At 45.9% G+C, this 24,745-nt stretch overlaps 1 protein-coding gene and 1 long non-coding RNA gene across 2 annotated transcripts; one reads left to right on the top strand and one right to left on the bottom strand.

Moving 5' to 3' along the window:
- The first annotated feature begins 2,925 nt into the window (after positions 1-2,925).
- LOC127345989 (uncharacterized oxidoreductase At4g09670) lies at positions 2,926-6,510 on the top strand. Its single transcript, XM_051372525.1, has 2 exons — positions 2,926-3,496; positions 5,706-6,510. Exons 1-2 carry the CDS (start codon positions 3,008-3,010, stop codon positions 6,324-6,326), a joined length of 1,110 nt encoding a protein of 369 aa, XP_051228485.1. The 5' UTR covers positions 2,926-3,007; the 3' UTR covers positions 6,327-6,510.
- Positions 6,511-22,570: 16,060 nt separating this feature from the next.
- Positions 22,571-24,272, bottom strand: LOC127345988 (uncharacterized). Its single transcript, XR_011754406.1, has 2 exons — positions 23,634-24,272; positions 22,571-22,771 (listed from the first exon to the last, which is right to left on the bottom strand). It is a non-coding gene; the product is annotated as an uncharacterized lncRNA (long non-coding RNA).
- Positions 24,273-24,745: the final 473 nt, after the last annotated feature.

The following is a 24,745-nucleotide window of genomic DNA, read 5'->3' as shown; positions in this document are numbered from 1 at the left end:
GGATCTCGCTATGGTGCTACCGTCAGTATGAGGATCATTGCATTTTTCATTATCCCCTTCGGCAACTACACCATCGACACCAACAATACTCCTTTTCATTTCCTCGCAATGTTGCGCTACTCCCGGGTTTGCTATATAGCTATACACCTGGCTCATCTATTTTTAAACCCTTTCTACTGCAGGGGAACCCCCCGCAACCCTTTATTGATCAAAAATCAAAGTACACAATAATACAAGCTATGTATAGAAAAAAATTATAAAATGGAACTAATCCATGCATGATGACAAGGAGTCAGCAATAGATCGCTTCACCCTATGCTTCAACATGGTGATATCCAGGAGAAAACCTACTTTCCAGCCTTTGAAAGAAGGCCTCTTATGCTCAAAGATCCAATTGTTCCTTTGCTTTCACATATTCCAATAAGCCAAGATAACCACCTCAGTAAAACAAGGGAATTTGAACCTTTTCTTTGCAAAAATCATACTTTGCTCAATAAACAATTCATGCATTCAATCCGTAGATAGTTTCAAACTCTAGTGCTAAATTGACAAGTGAAGAACAGATGCTTCCAGTCCTCAAGCACATGCTGATGACATAAACGTCATCAGTTATCTTCCACTCCCTTCTAATTATCATATCTTTGGTGTTAATCCTGTCATGGAGAATCAACCATGCAAAGAACTTGTGCTTGGACATACACTTGGATCGCCAAACCATTTTAGAAGGGGGGGGGGGGGTGGGGGGTGATCATGCATCAGTACGAATTGCTGCTTGTAGAAAGAACTAGAATAATAAGTTCCTTTATTGAACTGATAATACCAAATATCACTTCCCTGTTGCACATATGCACAATTCAACATATCTTGGAGTGCATTATATTCAGCAAACGCTTCAACAAACATAGGCAGGTGGAAAGCCTCATGAGCAGTTGTCAAACTGAGAAAATCCTTATCAAAAATTAATTTGTTCTTAGCATAAGAATATGGACGAGGGTACATTGTAGACAACAAATCCTTTTGCCACTTATCCTTCCAAAATAAAGCAGAGGACCCATAAACTACTTTGCAAAGAGTCATGTTTCTCCATATGTCCACCAAACCAAGCACACCTCTCCACCAAAAGGAACCAGATATAGTGACAGCATGTGGTACTGTGTCATGATAGCAAGCATCTCTGACTAATTTAATCCATGGAACATCAACATTATTATAGAACTTGTTCAGATATTTCAAGAGCAAGGCCTTGTTCTGAAGATGCAGGTTAATATTACCCAAGCCCCCCTTTTCCTTTGGTTTACAAACCATGCTCCATGCAGCCAGAGAAGTCACCCTCTCCTCGTTCTTATCCTTCCTCCACAAACATCTTCTTCTGGCTTCACCTGGCTCATCTTTGGTTTCGATTAATTTTACTTCTATTGGTTGGACAACTGTTGTTGGATTTTTGTTTCGATAAAAGGAATATATTAATATCGCGAAGATACCAATTATACGCAGCCTCAGCACCAACAAGATGTTCAAAGATATCAGGTATACACACAACCAAGAAAAAAAATCAAGAGAGAAAATAAGACAATGACCTCGTCACGGTGGTGAACTTTTCGCAACAATATATACCACTTTAACCCTCACCAAAGGCAACACCCAGACTACAAACGAGATTCTCAAAAAGTAATGCCTCCAATAAGAAAAATAATGTACAAGCGTTGTTGTTGCTCGGTTGCAGATCTTGGATTTTCACCCTGAAGAAAGTATGAGTTTTCCAAAACAATGCCTTTCGCGAGGCAATTGCCATGTAGACCTATGAAGGTCAGATTTTGGGTTTTCACCCTAAAAATCTTGGCTTGGTCCTCGAGGAGCACCACCAACAATGCATCTCACCTATGCTGCACCCCCACTTTTTAAGGCTGCTGTGCAAGTCATCAAACACCTGACTCATAGGGGGACATGTGCCGCATTGCCTTCATCGCACACACATAGTGCCCTCTCTGTCATTACCAACCTCCAATCTCAACCACCATGACTTTCTCCATCTTTGTCAGTTTCACGAAAATCTATATTAGACATGTCCCATGGCACTGGCAAGAAGACGAAGCTTCGCGCCTAGCCTAAATTAAGCAACTACTGTATGTCAAAAGATGAGGGTGCGCACGACCGGATCGATTCTTCTCTAGATATCCAGTAGCATCCTAAGCCAAACTGCGGAGAGGAAGACCGAAGCTCGTCCGTGGCCCGAAATTGGCTAGTCTAGAAGGTTCTTTGTTGCCCGTTGTAATTTATATCTATTTCTCGAAGGTCTAAAAAATGCAAAGACAAGTCAGTATATGACTGTGTGGATGAGCACGGTTAAAATGAGCTACATGGAGGTTTTGTCAAAAGACAATATAAAGACCAATGGAAACCAATCGAGGAAATCAATGCATTAAAGCCATAATTTATTTATTTCCTACTTCAGCAATTTGACCAGTTAACACGGAATTGGTAATTTAGGAGAAAAAACTAAAAGAACACCAAAATTCATGCGTAAAAAAATTAAAACTAGATATCGGAGAATCACAAAACATAACTGAGCGTGCAATTTATTACATAAAAACACCGACCGTCTCACCCCCGATGTGTAATTCTGCGGTGCGGGAGAGCGACCATCGAAACTACAGAAAAGTGGAGCGATATGATAAAATCAAACAATAAAAAATCAGTGGAGGAAAATGTGATGGTAATCCGGAAAGAGTTCTTTTCTCATTAAAAAATAAATGTCAATATCGATGATGTATGAAAATGGCCTTTGTTACTATCGAGTAAAATGTGGGCAAGTGTTTGTACATTTTTGTGAAAGCTTGTGCATTTGTGTCTGTACGTGTTTGGCAAAAGAGAAATAGGTGTACCGGAGAAGATCCAGAAGCTAATAAGTAGCACGAGTCACTCGTCGCGCTCGCGTCTCAGCCACACACACACTCTCGAAAACTCACCCAGAGCGCCGTCGAACACCTTCCGCTCGAGAGCCATTGCCATGTCGTCCGCCGCCGCAGCGCCGGAAGAGCCGCGACCGGTGCGCTTCGGCATCATGGGCTGCGCCTCTATCGCGCGGAAGCTGTCGCGGGCCATGCTTCTGGCTGCCCCCACCGCCGCCGTGGCCGCGGTCGGCAGCCGCTCCGAGGCCAAAGCGCGGCTCTTCGCGGCCGACAACGGCCTCCCGGCGGCCACGCGGCTGCACGGCTCCTACGAGGCGCTCCTCGACGACCCGGACGTGGACGCCGTCTACCTTCCCCTCCCGACCAGCCTGCACGTCCGGTGGGCCGTCGCCGCCGCCGGGCGCGGGAAGCACGTGCTCCTCGAGAAGCCCACCGCGCTGTGCGCCGCGGACCTGGATGCCATCCTCGCCGCCTGCGAGGAGAACGGGGTCCAGTTCATGGACTCCACCATGTGGATGCACCACCCCCGCACCGCCAAGATGCGCGAGTTACTGGATGACCGGAGCACCATCGGCGATGTCAGAGTTGTAAGCTATTCATTCAAACTAATCCCCCGTAGTATTTGTTTAGATGGTGACTGCTTTAATTAGTACTTCTGTACGATAATCTAGTAATCTATTGCATCTGCTCAAGCATCCAAAGATTCTCTAGTGAGCTCTGAGTGTACCTGATCTGATTGCAGTTTGTCCTTTTATCCAACAGAGTCTAGCTAGTTGTCTCTTGGATTCTTGGTAGCTCCCCCCAAAAAAACTAGGTGGCATGCTTGAACTCTTCCTACTGAAACCGCACCAGGTCTAAGATGATTTTCGCTGTCGAACAATTTACAATATTCTAAGACAGACAAGTGGTAGTACTTCAGTGTACTGAATTTGACCATGTCCACATTGTAGTAACTTGTACTGTAGTTAAGACTGCCAAACAAAACAAATTGGCCCATATCAGAAGGAGAAAAACAGACTCCTAAAAAATGGTGACATTTCTTTGCTTTTGTTAGGAGTCTGTTTTTCTTTCCTAAAAATTACCCTCTACTGAATTTGTTATTCCTAGTTAGTTTTCAACAGACTGAAATTAAGTTTTCGATGCTTCAATGTCTTATCTACACCTGAATCTGACATGGTGTTGCCTTGATAAAATATACACTATTTCCTTCCCAAAATCTACATATTGAAGTTTTTATGGATCATTTATTTAGTAAGGTTGCTTCCATATTGGAGATCTGACTTTGTTGTCTCAGCAACAGTGTAAATGGCAACACATGAGATGCAATCCACCGTTAAAATGCAATTCTTGCGACCAGGTCATTTGAGGAACCAAATAAACACACTTCCCAAAACCAAGTATACATGTACTTCTCACTTTACTCTATCAAAGTTAAAATTTGAAATTCAAGGCAGTATGTTCTAACAGTAACAGAAAAAAGGGGTAAATGGAAGGGAGAAAAAGGCCACATGTAGCAGAACTTTTTGTTTCTTTGAACACACTTCGAGTCTAGTTAGAATGTTAAGTGTGCTATAACACTCCATAGGAATAATTATGTTAGAAGCTCCGACTGAAGCGATATTGCACGATTTAATACTTAGCCCCGTTGCTGTGCTACATTTGCACATAATCTAATATATGATTACCCTCTACTGAATTTGTTATTCCTAGCCAGTTTCCAACAGACTGAATTGTGGTCTAAATGTTTGATGCTTCAATGTCTGGTCTACACCTGAATCTGACATGTTGTTGTCTTGATAAAATATACACTAGTTCTTTCCCAAAATCTACAGATTGAAGTTTTTATGGACCATTTGTTTAGTAAGGTTGCTTCCATATTGGAGATATGACTTTGTTGTCTCAGCATTAGTGCAAATGGCAACACATGAGATGCAATCCACCGTTAAAATGCAATTCTTGCAACCTGGTCATTTGACGCACCAAATCAACAGACACTTCCCAAAACCAACTATACATGTACTTCTCCCTTTACTCTATCAAAGTTTAAAATTTGAAATTCAAGGCAGTATGTTCTAACAGTAACAAAAAAACGTTTAAACGAAAGGGAGAAAAAGGCCACATGTAGCAGAACTTTTTTGTTTCTTTGAACACACTTCGAGTTTAGTTAGAACGTTAAGTGTGCTATAACACTCCATAGGAATAATTATGTTAGAAGCTCCGACTGAAGCGAGATTGCACGATTGAATACTTAGCCCCATTGCTGTGCTACATTTGCACATGATATCGCATCGTACATATTCTATGGGCTATGACAACAATTATAACTGACGCTAAAAATATGTGAACGTTTTGTCCCTGAACTTCATAGTCGTAGTGTTAAAAGCGTAGAATTTCTCAATTCCAGGCCTTTAGCAGCTAGACACAGTTGAAAGACTGAGCCATAAACCGTTCGGCAAAAATCCAATTATCACCCAGAAGGCCAGAACTGGAACCGGAGTGAAATGGGAATGTATTTCAAATTTACAATTGGGTCTTGAATCTTCCCAAAGCGACCAGTACAATTCTCTGTAAATGGCCCTTTGTTTCTATGTACTACTTTGTTCAGTGTGGAGTGTGGACATTGGTCATGGTGAATCGAGAGCAATCAAAAAAGACGCAATGGTTAACACCAAGCGGACCAAAAATAGAGAACTACTAAAGATAGATCAACTTGTGTCTACTTAAGTTGTAATCTTCTAAATTTTCCATGAGTTTCACCTTTACAATTAGTTATTGTTTTTTTATGTCCTCTTTCAGATAAACTCAGTGTTCAGCTTCCGAGCAAATGAAGACTTCCTCGAAAACGACATCAGGGTAAAGCCAGACCTGGATGCCCTGGGTGCACTCGGTGACGCAGGGTGGTACTGCATCCGCGCGATTCTCTGGGCCGTCGACTACTCGCTCCCCAGGAACGTGGTCGCCCTCCGCGACCCCGTCAAGAACCAGGCCGGCGTGCTCATCGCCTGCGGCGCGACCCTCTACTGGCCCGACGGCAAGATCGCCACCTTCCACTGCTCCTTCCTCACCAACCTTACCATGGATATCACCGTGGTCGGCACGAACGGCACCCTCCACATCACCGACTTCGTCATCCCATACGAGGAGAAGTCTGGCCCGTTCAGCGTGGCTTCCGAGTCGAACTTCGCTGAGCTGCATACTGGGTGGGTACCGCAGCCAAGCAGGCATGTCGTCGCGACTGAGCTGCCGCAGGAGGCCCTCATGGTCCAGGAGTTCTGCAGGCTGGTGCAGGGCATCAGAGATGGTGGTGCCGGTGTTGAGAGGAAGTGGCCGTCCATCACCCGGAAGACGCAGGTCGTGATGGATGCGGTGAAAACCTCCATCGATAGCGGGTTTCAGTCGGTGAATGTTGCCAGCTAAATGTAACACTTAACTGGTCATTTCGGTAGTGCGTTTGATCAAGACCATTGTGTATGGTTTGTTTACTTCATCGAACTCTACGCAGGACAAAACTGCTTACTCAATGAGTCCGAATGATTCTTGTCGTACCGTGGACAATAATGCAACTGTGTCAGGTGAGCTATAAATGGTGTTGTTTATCTTACTAACCTAGGTCTAGACTTCAGTTATGAGTCTCGAGGTTTTAGCTTGCTGCAAACTGGGATAAGACTAGTCACAATGAGTATCTTGTGTATGATACTACTATATTTTACTATCTCCACAATGCGTGGTATCATATACTGGTATCATATACTAATATCATAGTCTTTTTATATTAATTGATTTGTAAAATCTTAATGCAAATATATGTATAAAATACAAGATTTACTTGACATTAATTTTTTCTAGTAGTATGTGTTATGATACGGTAATACGGTATCTACCTATGATACTCCCTCCGGTTCAGTTTATAAGACGTCGTTTAAGAAAAACTTTGATCATATATTTAGTCAACAAAATATGAAGCGCGCCTTACAAACTGAACCGGAGGGAGTACTAGTATCCTCTCTCTCAACCTTAATTGCACTACCACATCAGCATTTTGTATATATAAAATGCATGATACTACCTATGATACTCCTATTGTGGGTAGTCTAATAACACCTTACGACTATTTCAATTCCTGTGGATTTCTTGGCCTCTCAACGATTGCCCCCTCTCACATCTTTTTACCAGACCTGTAGAGATTGTGTTTGGGGATAATAACTCTGTAGGACTATTTTAATTCCCATGGATTGCTCGGCCTCTCAACGATTGCCCCTCTCACATCTTTTTACCGGACCTGTAGAGATTATGTTTTGGCTATAAACGATTTAAAAACTAATGTTAAAAATTTTAAAATAAAATTTGGCGTGTACATTTGAACTTTCTATGTCTGCATACAAGTTTTCAAGAAAAAATAACATTTTATGTGACCTGTATAAAAACAGAAAAAAAATCCTGTAAATAGTCATTTTGGAGTATCAAATTTTGTCTTTTTACACAGGCCATAAAAAATTTTATCCCCCCCCCCCCCCCCCACACACACACAAAAAAAACTTATGTACGAGCATAGAATGTGTAGATATACATGCAAATTGTATTTCAGAATTTTTTGATATTTTAAATATAATTTCACGCAACAGGTTCATATGCACATCTATACATCTCCCTTTTGCTTTTTATTTTTCTTCTTTGCGTTTACCCATAAAGCGTTGTCGTTTAGCTTTTGAGATATTGCCTCTGAAACCTTCTCCTTGGTGAAGTCTGTTGTCAGCATAATGTTTTCCAAGGTATAAATTTGTGAAATATCCGAACTGATATCTTCTCTTAGAGAGAAATTATCCAAGCCGGTGCCCTTAATAACTTCTTGTAGAATTCTGTGATATTCACTTTTAGATTTTCGTCCCCTACTATGGACCCCTTGTATTGTTCTAACTGAAACTCTTTCTTTATTCTATGTTTCTCATTTGCATTAAGATGGAAATATTTCATACTGGATCCCCTTTCTTGCACGTGTTTAACTTTTGCCCTCTAGGCCTATTTACATTTCTCTTCGTGTCTTAGTTTTGTCAACCGATCATTTGTATCTCTTAACATACCACTCTTGGATGTATTGAGATGCAATTATTCTTTCCTTTCCCGTTTTATAAATACCACATCCATGATGCATCCATCCTTTTAGAAAGCATCTCAGGTGTATTATTTTGCTTTTCCATATTTCAGGAGGACTATTTCCACGACAAGAGAATTTCTGACAATGCTCTTAACCATTATGAATGAGAACTTTTGCTCCCAATCCACAATTCTAGAACACGATCTAATTTTTCATATGTTGGTGTTTCTCAGCGGCTAGCCCAAATATATTGTCTTCCGGAGAGAATTATTTCTCTTAGATTTAAACTTTTGATTATGGTATTAAAACAAAGGGGCACGTGCATTGTAATTATCATTGCTTGTCTCATGTGGTTCCCTAATAATATTAAAATTATCCTACCATCATAGGAAGATCAGCATTATTGACAATTTGAACTAGTTCAGTTAGAAAAGGGTGTTGTTAGCCCCTTCAGCTGCCCATAAACCTTTATGAAGTTTCATTCAATCCATCTTTGGATCTTAGACGACAAAGCACAAAAGTCTCCCGATTCTTTTTGACATTGAGTGATTCCATAAAACCTCCCGTGAGGTGTTAGACAAAACCAACAGAAATCATTTCGTGCTGCTAAGTTTCTTAAAAACAGAGTTGAGAAGTTAGATCGATTTATTTCTAACAAAGCCAGAATATCTAACTTATGGTCATGATTAGACTCTTGGATGAATAAATGTTCAGAGCCATCTGGAAAACCTTCTTCATTCCAAATAAAATCTCTCATGATTACATACTATTTTTAATTGTTTTTAGTTCTCTAGCTCAGTCTAACCTTTAATTTATCAACAAACATTTTCTTACGTCCACGTGTTTTTTCGCACTTTGGCATGCCAGATCCATACCATCAGTATCTTCCTCATTGTTTGGGTCCTCACAAAGATCAGAGATTTTGGAGACAAATAAATTCTTTAGGTCCTCATCATATTTATTAATTTTTTTAACATGAGCAGAGATCTATCTCGGTCATCATCTTTAAGATTCTTAATAGATAATGGGTTCTCCATGCACTTTCAACGACTCCTGCCTCAAGCTGCTCATGGTCAGGCGGTGTATTCTCCCTCAAGCTAGCCGGGAGAAATAGTCATGGTGACAAGGGGTTCGAAGAGAGGCGGTAGGTGGACCACATAAGCGATAAAAACCTAAGAGGGAGGACGACGGACAATAGAAATTTCTCTATGGGAGGGAGATATAGGGGTGGGAGGTGGACCATGACTATCTTATTTGTTGGTGATAGGAAAGGGCGGTTGGTTGGGTGAATGAAGTGACACTCTCAACTTATGGTGGAAATTTCTCTTTAGTATAATCTAAGAGGAGATTAAGGTGCACAAATACAATAGAAGGAACATGAGCCAAACATCTTTAATTTCAAAATGATATTTATAAGTTTTTTCAAAAAATTCTCAATTTCTTTTTGTAGATACTTAAAGATGATTTCTACCTACCTATAAATTTTTGTAGAACTGTGACTCTTAGAATATTAAAAAATATTTTCGTTCTTCACATTTGTCATTTTTTTTGTAGGTACTATATGCATACATAAGTCTGGAAAACTTTATTTGTAATGTATTTGCAAAATTTTGTTGGAATTTTTTGAAGTCAATAATGAAGGTTTTGAATGTTTCTAAAACCGGCCTTACTTTCAACCAAAAAATTGCACCCAACTCGTGTGTCTTAACGTCGTGAAGCTAGTGTTACTCTCTCTCTCTCTCTTTCTCTCTCTCTCTCTGTCTCATCGGCTAGGCCGCTAGGGTTCCAGAAGACCCCGTCGGCATTCTTCATTGTCGGCGCCACTACGATTCGTCCCCTCCCCCTCCGCTTTCGCCGCCTCTGCTCCCATCCTCCGCATTTAGCGCCCCCGCCCGCATCCTCCGTTTGTGTCAGCCTTGGCTCATCCTTCTCCGGGCCTCTGCTCTGTACTCCTCCTCCCACCGGACCCTGCCACCACGATGAAGAACAGACGCTGCCTATTCTTTCTCCACTCCGAGCACTGGTAGAGTTTCTCCTCTCCGATCTTGCGTCAATCCCCTCCCCCTCCGTCGACCCGAGCACTAATGAAGCTGCCATCTCTCCTCTGTGGACCCTGCCCAAGGTTGGAAATTTTTTCTGGCTGTTGTTTGTCTCTTGAAAATGGATGCATACCAGCATATAGATGTATAAATGGATGGTATTGGTGTATATATGTTGAATAGTTTTTGTTTTATTATTAGTGTGTAATGATGCAAACAGTGAGCAATTTTGTACGGTTTAAGATGCAAAGACATGTTTGTATAGAAATTTGAATGTGACAAATTATTGATGCTGGTTATGTCATAGATAGAAAAATGAAAGTGCCTCAAAGCTAATTCACAAACCCTTGCATTCCATGTTTTCCTTAATGTCTATCTCGGGGAAGTGTGAGTGCATAAAAATGTATGTCTGGAGGGCCTTACCTTAGGAGTATCTGTTTATGTTTCAAGACCTTTTGTTGGGAAGAAAACATTACACTCTTCCTCTTATTTGAATTGTTCTGAACTAACAATGACACCCTGCTATAGTAGTATTTATCAATTTATGATGTTCTTAATTTTATTTTGTGCTAATATATGTGGATAAACAGTACTGAATAATTCAATATCATTTATTCCAAAGACATTATAGACTATTGATCAAACAATAAGCTCAGATTGGGCAAGCTGAAAAGAACTGGACCATCTTAAGCAGTCTTATAGGTGTGTAGTTTACTGATTTTGTCTGGGTGTACTTTTGTTTGGTAATGAGTACTATTATAATACACTCTCCCAATCGTTAATTTGTGGAATCTGTAAGTGAAATATGTGAACTTATTTTACATTGTATTAATTTGTATTTTGAAGCTTTTTTTTGATGATTTTATCATAGTCAATGATTTATTTAACATGGGTCGGTTCAATTTTTGGTTGATTTCAGGAAGTAAAATGGGTCGTACAGCCGTATGTCCGGTGGAGGGGCCAGCGACGTTACTTCCTGTTGTTGCTTAGTAGACGGTACCTCGGAGGAGGGATCCTCACGAGGGGGAAAAGAAGTAGGGGCCATAGGGCGGAGTGTCCTCGGGACGGTAGTACGCGAGTTACCCAGCTTCGGAACACCTGCACGGAGACAGGGCCTACTGCTGCTTGTCTGAAATTATCTGGGCGCTTGCCCGTTGTTACAATGAGTTGTGGTTGTGCCTCTAGGGCTCCCGGGATCCGGCTTATAAAGGCGCACAGATCTAGGGTTTACATGGAGAGTCCTACCCGGAATACAAGTTGCCTAACTACGGTACAATGTCTTGCCGTGTACGTCAAGGATCCGCCTTCCCATCTATGTCGTACCAGATCCGGCTACCCTTAATGGGCCAAGTCGGATCCGTCACCAATATCGGTCCGGTGGATCCGGCTCCTTGTTCCTGGGCTGGTCTTCATCCAACTTGATCTACAGAAACTGGGCCGCCCGATGGGCCTCATGCCACCATCATCGTCTATGGGCCACCCGGACTTGCCGGATCCAGGCACTGTCGATGGTACACCCATGAAGTATACCCACAACAGTAGCCCCCCAGAGTTCTCCGAGATTCACGTCTTGTTTCCGCCTAGCCAAAGCCTTTTCTTTTCCGGCAATAATCTCGGTAACACGGGAAACTTGAAGAACTCCAACTTTATTTTTTCCTCGCTTCCAACTTACAAGTCAGAAAAAACCTTTACCCCTCGCGACCTCACCATCGACCCCACCTTTACAGCGTGTCTCCGGGTTACTCCCCTGCGCGGATATTGGTTGCCATTTTTCAAACTGCCACCCGGAACCTCGAAAAGTTCAAACGGTTCCGCCAATCTTGGTGCCATTTTTGGGCGATTTGAGCGGTAACTTATCTCTAGCCATTTTTACCGCTTAGGGTTTTGGACACGTGTCAACCATCCAACGGCGCGACGCTTGTGTTCTGACCACAGGATGCGGAGCACGAATCTCCTCCCCTCGGCCTATAAATATCCGCCGTTCACCCCTCTTTCACCCCATTCGCCCCCCTTTCACCTCTCAGCTTAGCGCCGCCTCTGAGCTCCCCTTCCGCCGCACCGGAGTCCACCGGAATTTCGTCCGAGCGCCATCACCGCCGCGAGCTGTTCTTCATGTTCTTAAGTTCAGCGAGCCACCGTGCCGAAATCTCGTCGCCGGCGACTCCGACCACCGCGGACGCCATTCCGGTAAGCTCTTCGAGCTCAACCATTTTTCGCCGTAGTTGGTAGGGGTGATTAGGTTAGTGACATTGGATCCGGCTAACTTTAGTTTTCCACTATTTCTTGCGTAGATGTCTTTGTCGATTCCGCCTCCCTCCATGTCTGAGCCGATCATGGCGACACCGATCTCCTCCGCCCCTCCGGTCTTCGTCCCAGTCCATCTGGAGCCTCAAAAGGACTCCGGCAAGGACATCGAAGGGACCTCGGCGAACCCGGAAGATACAACCGGTGCCGATCAAACCGAGAAGAAGGCGGAAGAAGCCGCCACCAAGAAATCCAAGGCCCGCGCACGAGATAGCGAGGCTAAGGGAAAATGGTGGCCATGCACCACCACGCAGACCGAGCTCCGCAACCTCGAGGCGGAGGGGTTCTTAAAACCCGGATCCTGGCGGACGATCCCGGGCGCCCTAACTCCTGCTCCCGAAGCCGGAGAATGGGTGGTAACCAAAGCCCTCGTCGAGCGAGGCTTCTCCCTTCCGCCCAGCGACTTCTTCTTAGAAATCCTGAAGGCATACGAGCTGCAGCCCCACCACATATCTCCGACTAGCATTCTTGCTATCAGCAATCACGTGGCGCTGTGCGAAGGCCACCTCCGGGTAACCCCAGAGCTCTCCCTCTTCCAATTCTATTTCCTTGTCAAAAAGGAAAAGATCGCGCAAACTTCTACTCTTGCCACATGCGGTGGCGTCACCTTCAAGCTCCGCCCTGGACGCGTGTACCCGCACACAGATCGCAACGAATCTGTGCGGTACTGGTCTGGGAATTTCTTCTACCTGAAGGATGTCGCCGATCCGGCTTCCCCGAAGGTTCTGCCGGATTTCAAGGATGGTCCCCCCAGCGAGATTCCAGCTTGGAGCCATTGCCCTCACCTGTCCGAGTCACCTCAACTGACTCGGGCAGTTAGGCGGATCTGCAAGCTGGCGGAGGAGGGTCTATCGGGGAAGGACCTTACAATGTCCTGGTTTACTAAGCGGATCCAGCCCCTTCAACATCGGGACCGCCTGCTATTCCAGTACACGGGGCGCGACGACTCTATGCGCGCCTCGAAGGACAACCTCTCCGCCGACGCCCTGGATAAGCGGCTCAGGGTGCTAATCAAAGTGCCACGGGATCTCCGGATCCACGTGTGCAACATGGACATCCACACCAACGGCTCCGGGACCGCGGTGAGCTTTCCTTTGTCTCAACCGTCGGTTCTTTTTTTTAATACTTGTGAAATTTGTCTAAGTGCTAGTTACGTCGTGCAGCTTGAGGCCCTCGAGGATAAGGACCTCGGAACTCTTACCCGGGTTCCTCACTCGGGTAACACCGACCCGGAGGTCGCGTCCGACCCGGAAGCTCCCGCGGCTCCGGCCCCCTCCAAACGAAAGAGAGGTGCCTCCTCCGGCTCCGGCCCAACCGCCAAGCGTGCCCGCGACGTGGCCAGCACGGCGGCAACCCGTAAGGCGGAGGCGGAGAAGAAGCGCCTCAATCTCATCGACACCAGCAACAAGAATCAGCCCAACATACATCAGTTCTTCACGACGTCCGCGTAAGGATTTGGTTTCCGACTTTAAACCATTTGCTACTGAATGCCAACATACACTGAATGTTGCCCATTCATCTTGCAGCAAGAACCCCGTAACCAAGCCCCCCAAGAACCCCAAGAAGAAGGCCAAGCCATCTCAGCCACAATGCCCGTTACGCCGCAAGCGGAGGCTCCGCCAAAGCCCTCTTCATCAACTGCAGTGGACCCAAAGGATGCCATCAATCTAGATGATCTTCCGGAGGATCCCACTACTGAATCCGGCCACGGCGGCTCCGGCAAAGGCGACTCCGGCAAAGATGCTTCCTCGTCACATCCTCCTCCAGAGCATCAAGACACTACTTCGGCTGAAGCTACCGCTCATGATGCCGAAAACAAAATGCCACTGAGTGGTGCGACTGGTACGCCCCAGACGCACCCCCATCAGTTTCCGGTTCTCCAAAGAGCTCCCCTCTCTCAGCGTCATGCGGAAATGACACGGCTGATGAACGAAGTATGGGGGAACCCGGACGCGGAGGAGCCGATGCTGGCCAAGCTAGAGGGAGAGATCAAGCTCTTCTTTGCTCAGCACAAGCACGTGCGCCAGGTAACACTAGCCCCCAAGCATTGGGTTGGACATTTCTCCGAGTGATATGTGTGAGCCGATGCTTTTATAATGTGCACCTTAGCGGAAACTAATAATTTTCCAAGCATAAGGATTTGAAAAACTTCTCTCCAGCCCCCAGAATTTTTGGATTTCCGGCTAACTCCTGCCTGCTTCTCAGAACACCCGGAAGCTGCACGAAGATCTGCGCGTCCATGTGCTGGAGCAAAAGACGGAGATAGATGGCCTGCGCCAAAGCTACGCGGATAGCCAAAAAGCCATCAACCTCCTGGAAACCCGCATAAAAAATTATGAAGGTAGAAAATTCCGGGTTGATACTGAGGCTTATCAACGCGTGCCTGGGATGAATGAACGTGGTATATAACTTTTTGCTTTCCGCCTTACAGAAGAAATTGCCAAGCGCCCCACCATTGACGCCCTAGCCGCCCAAGTCGAGGTCTTGCAGGCTGAAAACGAATCCCTCAAAAAATTCCTCAAGGAATTCTCCGAGGAAGAATCCAAGAAAAGGAAGGAGCTCTCCGACAAACATATCCAAGAAGTCTCGGATCTCGCCGAGAATCTTAAGAAAAGCCAGCAGAGGGTCAATACAATGGCGGCGAAGAACAAGGCTCAAGAGGAGGAGGCGGAAGCCATCGACAAACTGATCTTCCGTAAGGACTTTTCTGAGAGGCTCCGGCTTCATCATATCATGCTTTGATTGCAGATGAATCTGACCGATCTTTTTGGCAGCAACTCTTGGCTTTAACTGGACGAAGGAATCGGTCCTAAAAAGGCCGGAGGCTTATGAAGAAGCGCGGACCTCCATTGACGATCTCATCGAAGCGTGCCGCGGAATCGCCCAGTCGCTGTCTTTGAAGAGAGCCGGAACCAAGCTGGCTGACACCATGACAAAGCTGATGCGGCAAGTTCCGGAACTTATCAAGGATTGGCAAGAGTCTTCCGCACGCGGAGTCACTTCCCTGGTGCTGGCAACGTGCAAAGCACAGTTCCCCTCAATGAACTTCGCGGATGTCGCGCGCGGAGCCCCCAAAGGCACCAATATGAGAGCCGCTCTCGCGGAGACCCTAGGGTACGACCGTGTTTTTGCCGGACAAGTTAATCACTCGTTCTGGTATAACAAATGCGATCTCCCCACGGGATTCTCTGACATCGAGGACGATGAAGAAGAAGGTGTTGAGGAAGGCTCCGGCTCCAGCGATGATCATTCCCAGGATGGCTCCGGCGATGACTCGGGCGAGGGTTCCGCGTACGAGGCTTCCGATGATGACCAGTCCTCCGAATGAGTCCCTGCCAAAGTGAAACAGATGTATCATTTTGACCCCGGAGTGGGTTTGTAATATATAACTTAAGTATTTGTGAGTAGTTAGGAACGAAACGATTGTGCATGTGGGCGGAAAAAACTTATCCTGCTATCCGTTTTAATATATATGCATGTTTCGCCTATTTCTTGGAAAGCAAGTGCTGGTTTTGTAAATTTTCCGGCTTACTCACTTGACCTTCCACGAGCCGGAAAACCTTTGACCGGAAATGCTCACCTGCGGCGACGAAGCCCAATGGCGTCCGTCCATAACCGCGGGAACAAGCCCCCAGCCTAGGTGTCGGAAGTCGCTACCAGGAATCCATGAGTTCGCAACGGAGATTTTTCCGCCAGAAAACTTAAACTTACGTCCTAAAGGACGATTTTGAAAATCACAACTTTCATACACGCCTAGGCGGAAACGTCCAGCTCTGCGGTTTTAGTCGGAAAAATGTACACGATCTAGAAATGAAAAAATTAAAGGAGGTAAAAGACTCTAAGAGTGAACCAAAAGCTTTATTTCATTGATCATGTATCAGAGATATTACAGGGTATGTAATCTAGAGAATGCTAAGTGTGGAAAGGACGTAGCTGTGCTATATTCTAGGGACGTTCTGTTTCATCATAAATGTCATCCGGATCCTCTCGTTTGCATTTCCGGTACTAGTTATCAGGCATGTCCTTTAGTACCCGGAAATCAACAAGGTAGTATGATCCATTGTGAAGCACTTTGCTGATGACAAAAGGTCCTTCCCATGGAGTTTGCAACTTGTGATCTTTCACCTGGCGAAGGCGGAGGACTAGGTCTCCGACCATGAACGAGCGGTTCCGAACTCGACGACTATGATAGCGTCGGAGTTTCTGCTGGTAGATGGTGGAGCGTTGGTCAGCTAAGTTCCGAGCCTCTTCGATCAGGTCCACAGATAGTTGTCGAGCCTCGTCAGCAGTTTCTTCATCGTAGGCAGAAACTCGCGGTGAATCATGGATGATGTCAGTGGGTAGCACAGCTTCGGATCCGTATACCAGGAAGAACGGAGTAGATCCGGTTGACCTGTTAGGGGTAGTTCGTAAACTCCACAAGACAGAGTCTAACTCATCCGCCCAAGCTCCGGCTGCGCGTCGCAGCGGTTCTTCGAGGCGCGGTTTAATTCCGGCTAGTATAAGGCCGTTGGCTCGTTCGACCTGACCGTTGGATTGTGGGTGAGCCACAGATGCAAGGTCAAGCCGGATCCCGACGTCATTGCAATAGTCCTTGAGTTCTACTTGTGCGAAGTTTGTGCCATTGTCTGTGATTATGCTGTGTGGGATGCCGAATCTCGTTACGAGGCTGCATACAAATTTTAGTGTCGTAGCACCATCGGCTTTTCTCACTGGCTTTGCCTCGATCCACTTACTGAACTTGTCAATATCGACCAAGAGGTATTCATGACCACCAGGAGATGATTTCTTTAGTTTACCAACCATATCGAGCCCCCAGACCGCAAACGGCCAGGTGATAGGGATGGTCTTCAGCTCTTGGGCTGGAGCATTTGGTTGAGTAGCGTAGTACTGACAACCTCGGCAAGTTTTCACCAGCTTCTCAGCATCTTCTTTAGCTGTGAGCCAGTAGAATCCTAACCGAAAAGCTTTTGCAACGAGGGATCTGGGGGCGGCATGATGCCCGCAATCCCCTGCTTGGATCTCTCGGAGGATTTCAATGCCATCTTGATTGGAGACGCATTTGATAAATACCCCGTTTGCACTTCGTTTGTAGAGCTGTCCGTCAACGATTGTGTAGGATCTTGCTCGTCTGATGATCTGTCGTGCGAGGACCTCGTCCTCTGGCAACTTTCGATCAATGAGGTAATCCAGGAACGGCTGAGTCCAGGCCGGAATGATTGCCATCACTTCCTTAGCCGGAGAAACTGCCAGATCCGGATTTTCCGGGTTTGCGCCCTTCACTGAGGGTATCCGTAGATGCTAAAGGAAAATACCAGGCGGAATTGGTTTCCTGCCGGATCCGAGCTTGGACAGCATATCTGCCGCTGTGTTATCTTCTCTCCTGACGTACTTGACTTCGTATCCGAGGGAACACTTAGCGATCTCATCAACTTCGTCTCTGTAAGCCGCCATGACGGAGTTTCTGGCGTTCCAGGTTCCGACTACTTGTTGTGCCACCAAGTCGGAATCTCCGCAGCATATGATGTGCTTGATCCCAATATCCTTAGCGATGCGCAGACCGTGTAGTAGAGCCTCGTATTCCGCCATATTGTTTGTAGCTTCAAAGTGAATCTGCAGGACGTACTGCAGTTCTTCTCCGGTAGGTGACTTCAGGGTGACTCCAGCCCCCGAGCCTTGGTGTTGCTTGGATCCTTCAAAGTGCATGACCCAAGCTTCAGGTTCCGGCACAGGCGTGCCCTCCGGCGCTTCAGTTCAATCCGCGATGAAATCTGCTAGGACTTGAGACTTGATTGCCGTTCTGGCTTCGTAGTTGATGTCAAAGGCGGATAGTTCGATGCCCCACTTTGCTACGCGCCCTGTTGCGTCAGAGTTGTTGATGATAGTGGCCAGTGGAGCCTTGCTCACAACTTTCATGGGATGCTCCTGGAAGTAATGCCTCAGCTTCCGGCTACCTAGGAATACACCATAAGCTAGCTTCTGAAAGTGAGGGTATCTCTGTTTGGATTCCGTCAAGACTTCGCTAATGTAATAGATGGGCCTTTGGACTCCATGCTCGTGACCTTCTTCCTGTCGCACCACCACGATTACTATGCTGATTACCTTGTTGGTGGCTGCCATACAGAGGAGCATAGGCTTTGACTCAGTTGGAGCTGCCAATATAGGTGGTGATGAGAGTATGTTCTTCAATCCCTGAAGTGCTTCGTCTGCTGCCTCATCCCAGACAAATTTGTCTGTTTTCTTCAGCAGCTTGTATAGGGGTAGGGCCTTCTCGCCAAGACGGCTAACAAATCTACTGATTGCTGCGACACAACCAGTTAATCGTTGCACATCTTTAAGACAAGTTGGCCTCTTGATGTTCAGGATAGCCTTGATTTTTTCTGGGTTAACCTCAATGCCCCTGTGGGAAACAATGAAGCCAAGGAGTTTTCCGGCTGGCATGCCAAAGACGCATTTCAGCGGATTTAACATCATCTTGTACCGTCGGAGATTATCGAAGGTTTCCTTGAGGTCGCTGATCAAGTCGGATCCCTTTGGGGTCATGACCGCGATGTCGTCAACATAAGCGTGCATGTTCCGGCCAATTTGGTCCTTCAGGCACCGCTGCATCGTACGTTGGTATGTGGCACCTGCGTTTTTCAAGCCAAAAGGCATGGTAACATAGCAGTAAGTGCCAAAGGGTGTGATGAACGAGGTCGCCTTTTGGTCGGACTTCTTCATCCGGATCTGATGATACCTGGAATATGCGTCAAGAAAACACAGAAGTTCCGCCCCTGCCGTCGAATCAATGACTTGGTCAATGCGCGGCAAGGGGAACGGATCCTTCGGACAATGCTTATTCAAGCCGGAGTAATCGATGCACATTCTTAGTATTTCAGAATTCTTTTTGGGTACAAGGACGGGGTTTGCGACCCACTCAGTATGGATAACTTCTACTACAAAACCTGCCTCTAGTAACTTTCCTAATTCCATTCCTATGGCGCGACGCTTCTTATCTCCAAAGCGTCGCATAGCTTGCTTCACCGGTTTTACACCCGGATTTATGTTGAGGTAGTGCTCGGCGAGTTCCCTTGGTACTTCGGACATGTCAGAAGGTTGCCATGCGAAGATATCCATGTTTGCTCGGAGGAACTCGACGAGCGCGCTTTCCTATTTGGGGTCCATGTTGGCTCCGACTGAAACCTGCTTGGAGCTGTCCCCTTCAACGAGGTCATGCTTCTTGGTTTCTATCGCGGCCTTGAACGAGTTCTTCTGTTCGGAGATCTGCTTCTTGGTGGTCTGCATCTCAGTCGGATCCACCGCGGCTCTGTAGCCTTGCAGCTCCTCTCCAGATATGACGGATTCTGCAAAGGCGGCTTCGCCCTCCTCGCAGTCCCTAGCTTTCTTGTAGTCTCCGGAAACGGTGATCATACCATTAGGACCCGGAATCTTGAGCTTGTTGTAGATGTAGCATGCCCTGGCGTGGAACTTGTGGTAGGTGGGCCTGCCGAAGATTACATGGTAGGAGCTCTTGAAGGGCACTACTTCAAACGTGATCATCTCTTTGCGGTAATTGTTAACATCGCCGAAGGCCACGGGAAGTTTGATGCTACCCAGGGAATTTGCCTTTTTACCCGGAACCACACCATGAAATTCAGTGCTGCTGTGCTTGAGCTGTTCCTTGGTTAGGTTCATCCTCTCCAGAGTCTCCAGGTACATGATGTTCAAGCTAGCTCCGCCATCCATAAGGCACTTGGAGAAGTCAAACCCGTCGATGCGGGGACTTACAACCAGAGCGTAGCATTCTTTGGGGATGACGGCCGGGTGATCCGACCTGTCAAATGTACAGGCTTTCTCCGACCACTTGACATACTGCGGCACAGCCGGAACTGTGTCGTTCAAGAGCCGGAGCGCCGATTTCTTGGCACGGACTGTGGGGGTTCCGAGGAAGGTGTGGTAAGCTCCAGCACTCTTTTTCCCGAAGGGGTTGGACTTGTTAGCTGCGGCACCCTCTTTAGGATCCGGCGAAGCGTCATCTTCGTCCATTGCCTCGGAACTGTCCTCTTCTTTGTCCTTGTTCTTGCCCTTGCCTCCTTTGCCGCGAGGGCGGTGCTTCCGGGCTCGTTTGTATCCTGCCTCTGGGTCGTTTTTCAGATCATTGACCCACTTGCAGTTGCGATTGATGTGAGTGGATTTGCCCGTAGCCGGATCTAAATGAGCCAAGCACGGCATATCCATGTATTCCTCGTACGTTTGGGGAGCGCGGGATCCGGCAGCGGTGACCTCGTCAGCGCGCTGTTGGCCCCTGCCGGCTCCGCCACCACGTCCGCGGCCTCTTCCACCTCCTGGACCTCCACGTTGGAACGTCATGGCGACAATGTCGGATCCTGCGCCCTTCTGGTCTTCCGAGGGGTTCTTCCGCTTGTTGCTGTTGCTGACGCCATTGTCACGGTTTTTCTTCTATTGGTGCAGGGGTATGGCTGTAGCTGCGAGATCTCCACCAGCGTCATCATCGGCGGCAGTGTGATCGCTGGCGATGTTAATCATCTCATCAAGCGTGAGTTTGCTCGCGTTCACCAGGCAGGTAAGCTTGTGCCGCAGCAGCCCTCCTCGCTGCAGGCCACCAATGAAGGCGTGCATGGCTGTGTGGTTATCTACGTTCTCGCACTCGTTTCTGGTTGCCAACCATCGGGTGAGGAAACTTCTGGATGTTTCACCCTTCTTCTGGATGCAGGCCTGAAGGTCGCTTGTGGTGGCCGGTCTCTTGTAGGTGCCCCTGAAGTGGTTCTCAAAGGCCTTCTTCAGGTCAAACCAGCAAAACATGGAGTTCTCCTCGAGGTCGCTGAGCCAAACACAAGCTGGACCAATAAGGTACAACTGGAGCATGCGGCAGGCTATATTGGGGGTTCCTCCGGCGAAGGTTACTGCATTGTAGTAATCCTCGATCCAGGTATCCGTCCTCTCGCTGCCATCATAGTGCTTCAGGTTTCCGGGTAGCTTGAGGTTCAAGCTTCTTGGCTTTGGTTCCTCTCGGATCATCCGTCCAAAGCACTTTGGGCCGATATAGTCGGATCTGTACTCATTGAGCCACTCCCGTGCATCGCGGGGGCCGCCTCCAGGGGTTTTTGAGCGGGAACGGGATCTCCGGCCTCCGCCTCCGCCTCCACCTCCGCCACCACTGGGTGGTGGCGAGGGAGATCTGCGAGGGGGCCTGTAAGAGTTTTTGCTTCCACCCGCAGATTCCCGGCGCTCTTCCCGTGGCTGGCTCCGGCTTCGGTGGCTTCCTTCCTCTTGGTGGCGGTCGCCTCCGTCGTTCCGGCTCCTGCGGGGCTCCGGGGCGCGTTCTTCGTTCCGACTCCTTCTAGGCTCGGGTTCGTGGCCTTCATTCCGGCTCCTGCGAGGTTCAGGCTCGCGGTCTTGGTTCCGGCTCCTGCACGGCTTTGGCGTGTGCTCCCTGCTCCTGTTCCTTGGTGGCGGCATTGTGTCGCGGATGTTGATTACACCAGGCCCATGGGGCCTAGTGTTTTCGGCAGGACTGCGTCGACGAGGGGGCAGCGGAGGACGCGGAGTATGGTGTGGTGGTGACGGGTTCCGGTGTTTGTCTCTGCCAGTGTACATGGGGCCCTTACCCTTTGCTGGGTCTCTCGGAGCTGAATCTGAAGGCACCGGGATCGGGTTCGGATGTTCTCTGGCTTGTCTCCTGCGCTCCGTGGATCTGGTGCGCGATTCATCATCACGATGTTGATTTTCGAGGGCGTCTTTCTGCGCGGTGGACAAACAATGATCCGGGTTGGATTCCAACCTGCGCGAAGTATCTGCCTTGCTCTGCTGCTGCATTGCTGAAGCAACGAGCTTGCGGACGTACTACAAGAGGACCCTCCCTACAACAACGGATTTATGTGTATCTAAATACCCATATAGGCGTTGCAAGCTACTATACCAACGGATAAAAATGCGTTGCGTTTTTGGGGGTTGCTAGCATACAATGCAACGCATACAGATCTGTTGGTAACCAATAGCTTGAGCGTTGCAAAATACCAACGGCGTGCAAACAACAATTGTATGCGTTGGTAGACACCATAAAATGGTTTAACCTATTATTTCAAAATAAATATTTTTTATTTAAATGTAATATTATTAAATGGACTATATTGTTCAACCGGCTGCATCTTTTTCATGGTAAGAGAATATAATTTGGAAAAAAATTATCACAATATGCAAAACCCACAGAATAAAACTGAATCGAGTGAAGAAACAACTGAATTTTTATTACTGGAATCACTATCAGAATACATGAAAATCATTCGAAGAGTACACACAGCTTACAATGCTGATTCAAAATATGACAATCTAACCACTCCTATATATATCCTGTCCTACTAATATTCTGCCTTCAGATGTTCAGAGCTTATATCCAAATATAGTATGTCCTCGCTGATCTTCTGGTCCTAGAATTAAAAAAAACTTATTTTAGTATCAAAGTGGCAAAAGTTGGACAAGTGTATTGAATTATAATATTATTACTGGCACAAAAAAGATAGAAGGGAATGGATATGAAATGAAATACTCTGGCCCAATGGTATTAACTTCAGTAATGAAACATTTCTCAGAAATTCATATGAAATACTGTTCGTTTTCAACATCCATTTCTCCTTTCCAACCATGTAACGTCCCGAAGATACAAAAGTGCAAAAAATAAAGAACTATAGGAGGTACAAAGCATTACAAGTCCTTTATTATATGTATTTCTAGGTAAACAATCCACAACAAAGCTGTACCTGATCATGTTTAACTGCATTCATGCAGTGTGTGTTAATATTAACTGCGCCAACTCTTAAATAATTAACCATATTCAAGTGTTGATTATAACATAAGGTAAAAAATATCTTCATAATTAGGAAGAATTACCACAACAACCACATAATTGTTTTATTATCCACCAAGTATGTGATTATATACACAGAACAAGTGTATCAGGATATATAAGGTGGCCTAGTACAATACTATTTTACTTCTCATAAATTTAGTCATTAGGAAGCAATAAATAAATTGAACCAAGATAGATAAAAAAAGTGGCCTATTGCAATGAGACTTTGCCTGAATTATGACATGCTATCTCTATCTAGGAGTATGGGCGTACCTTATAGAGAACATGCCTGCATTTCCCTTCCCAGACAATTGATCTTGACAAGTGCTTAATAGTGAGTTTGGCCACCTACATCAAAAGCAGACAGTAATTGCAACGTGCGGATCCTCACCCAGCAAACCCCGCCACACAAATGCTTATTATTTATTAGTGAGATTGGCCACCTGCAGCAAAGGCAGACAGTAATTGCATCTTCTGGATCCTCACACAGCAGACCCCGCCACAAGTCATTTTCACAAAGACTTCTAAATTTGCAGCACCCATTGAACAAGACCAGCTGTTGAGCATGTTTCCTGTATTATCCAGATCAAGTACAAAAAAAATAGTTTAGTTATCATGTAATTACATCTAGGTAAGTGCCATGGCAGACATTGTGAGGCATTATACAGTAAGATAATTGCACTAAGTCCACTTGGTACATAAAATTAATTGGCAGCACCAAGAAAAAGATAGGATTATGAATATTCAAGAAATGGCTCCCTGCATAGCAGAGCTAACAGAAGTACCAAAGAATAATTAGGTTTTGAGTCTCTACTATGTATATTCTTTGTTGCTTTAAGCCAAGTCATACTGGAGCCAGAGTATTAACATGAAAGAGACATAAACAATTATGATGAGATGGTTTAAAACTGAAAGAGAAGATAGCAATACTGACCAGCTGTAGATGGATCTCTAACAATATTATGAAATTGCATGGACTGCAAAATTCAAGATCATCTTAGTAAATCCTCTAAAATTTATTTATCCAAATAAAACCAAAAGAATAAATAACTGAAGCATTTAATTAGTGCGAAATGAAACAGCATGAATACTATGCTTGGAATAGTGAGACAACAAACTTAATCTGAAAAAAACAACACTCAATCATGCTAGCTGTGGCCAAGTGTTTGTCATCTTCTCCTTGCACTTCCTTCTTACGACTTCTTAATCCAATCTTCATCACAAGAGCGCAGTTCTTCTAGCTTCCTCCATGCATTTGGCGTTTCTTAGCCTACCAGGATATTGCCTACACACAACACACTACTAAATGCTAAGTCGTGTGAACTTGGAATAACAATTTACACCACATTGTTTCTATACATGTATGCAATATAAGTATTGCAGGGATCTGATTTAGCAATGTTGATGTAAAGCAAAACATAAATCAAGGGTGACACAAATTTCCTATTACTTCTCAGAAGTCTACGAAATGCATTCAGATCAAAGGTATGAATCTAACACTGATATTTAAGATGACTAGAGATTTCAAAGCATTCATATAGGTCCCTGATGTTCA

The sequence above is a fragment of the Lolium perenne genome, chromosome 3 (genome assembly GCF_019359855.2).
Source record: "Lolium perenne isolate Kyuss_39 chromosome 3, Kyuss_2.0, whole genome shotgun sequence".
Classification (NCBI taxonomy): Eukaryota; Viridiplantae; Streptophyta; class Magnoliopsida; order Poales; family Poaceae; genus Lolium; species Lolium perenne.
Note: the sequence above shows the minus strand (reverse complement) of the source record. Positions and strands in the feature narration are given on the sequence as shown.

Bases quoted from the DNA above. Each gene is read 5' to 3' on its own strand.
- LOC127345989 (XM_051372525.1), top strand. From the start codon at position 3,008: ATGTCGTCCGCCGCCGCAGCGCCGGAAGAGCCGCGACCGGTGCGCTTC. The intron at 3,497-5,705 runs GTAAGCTATTCA...GTCCTCTTTCAG, and splicing joins CCATCGGCGATGTCAGAGTT to ATAAACTCAGTGTTCAGCTT.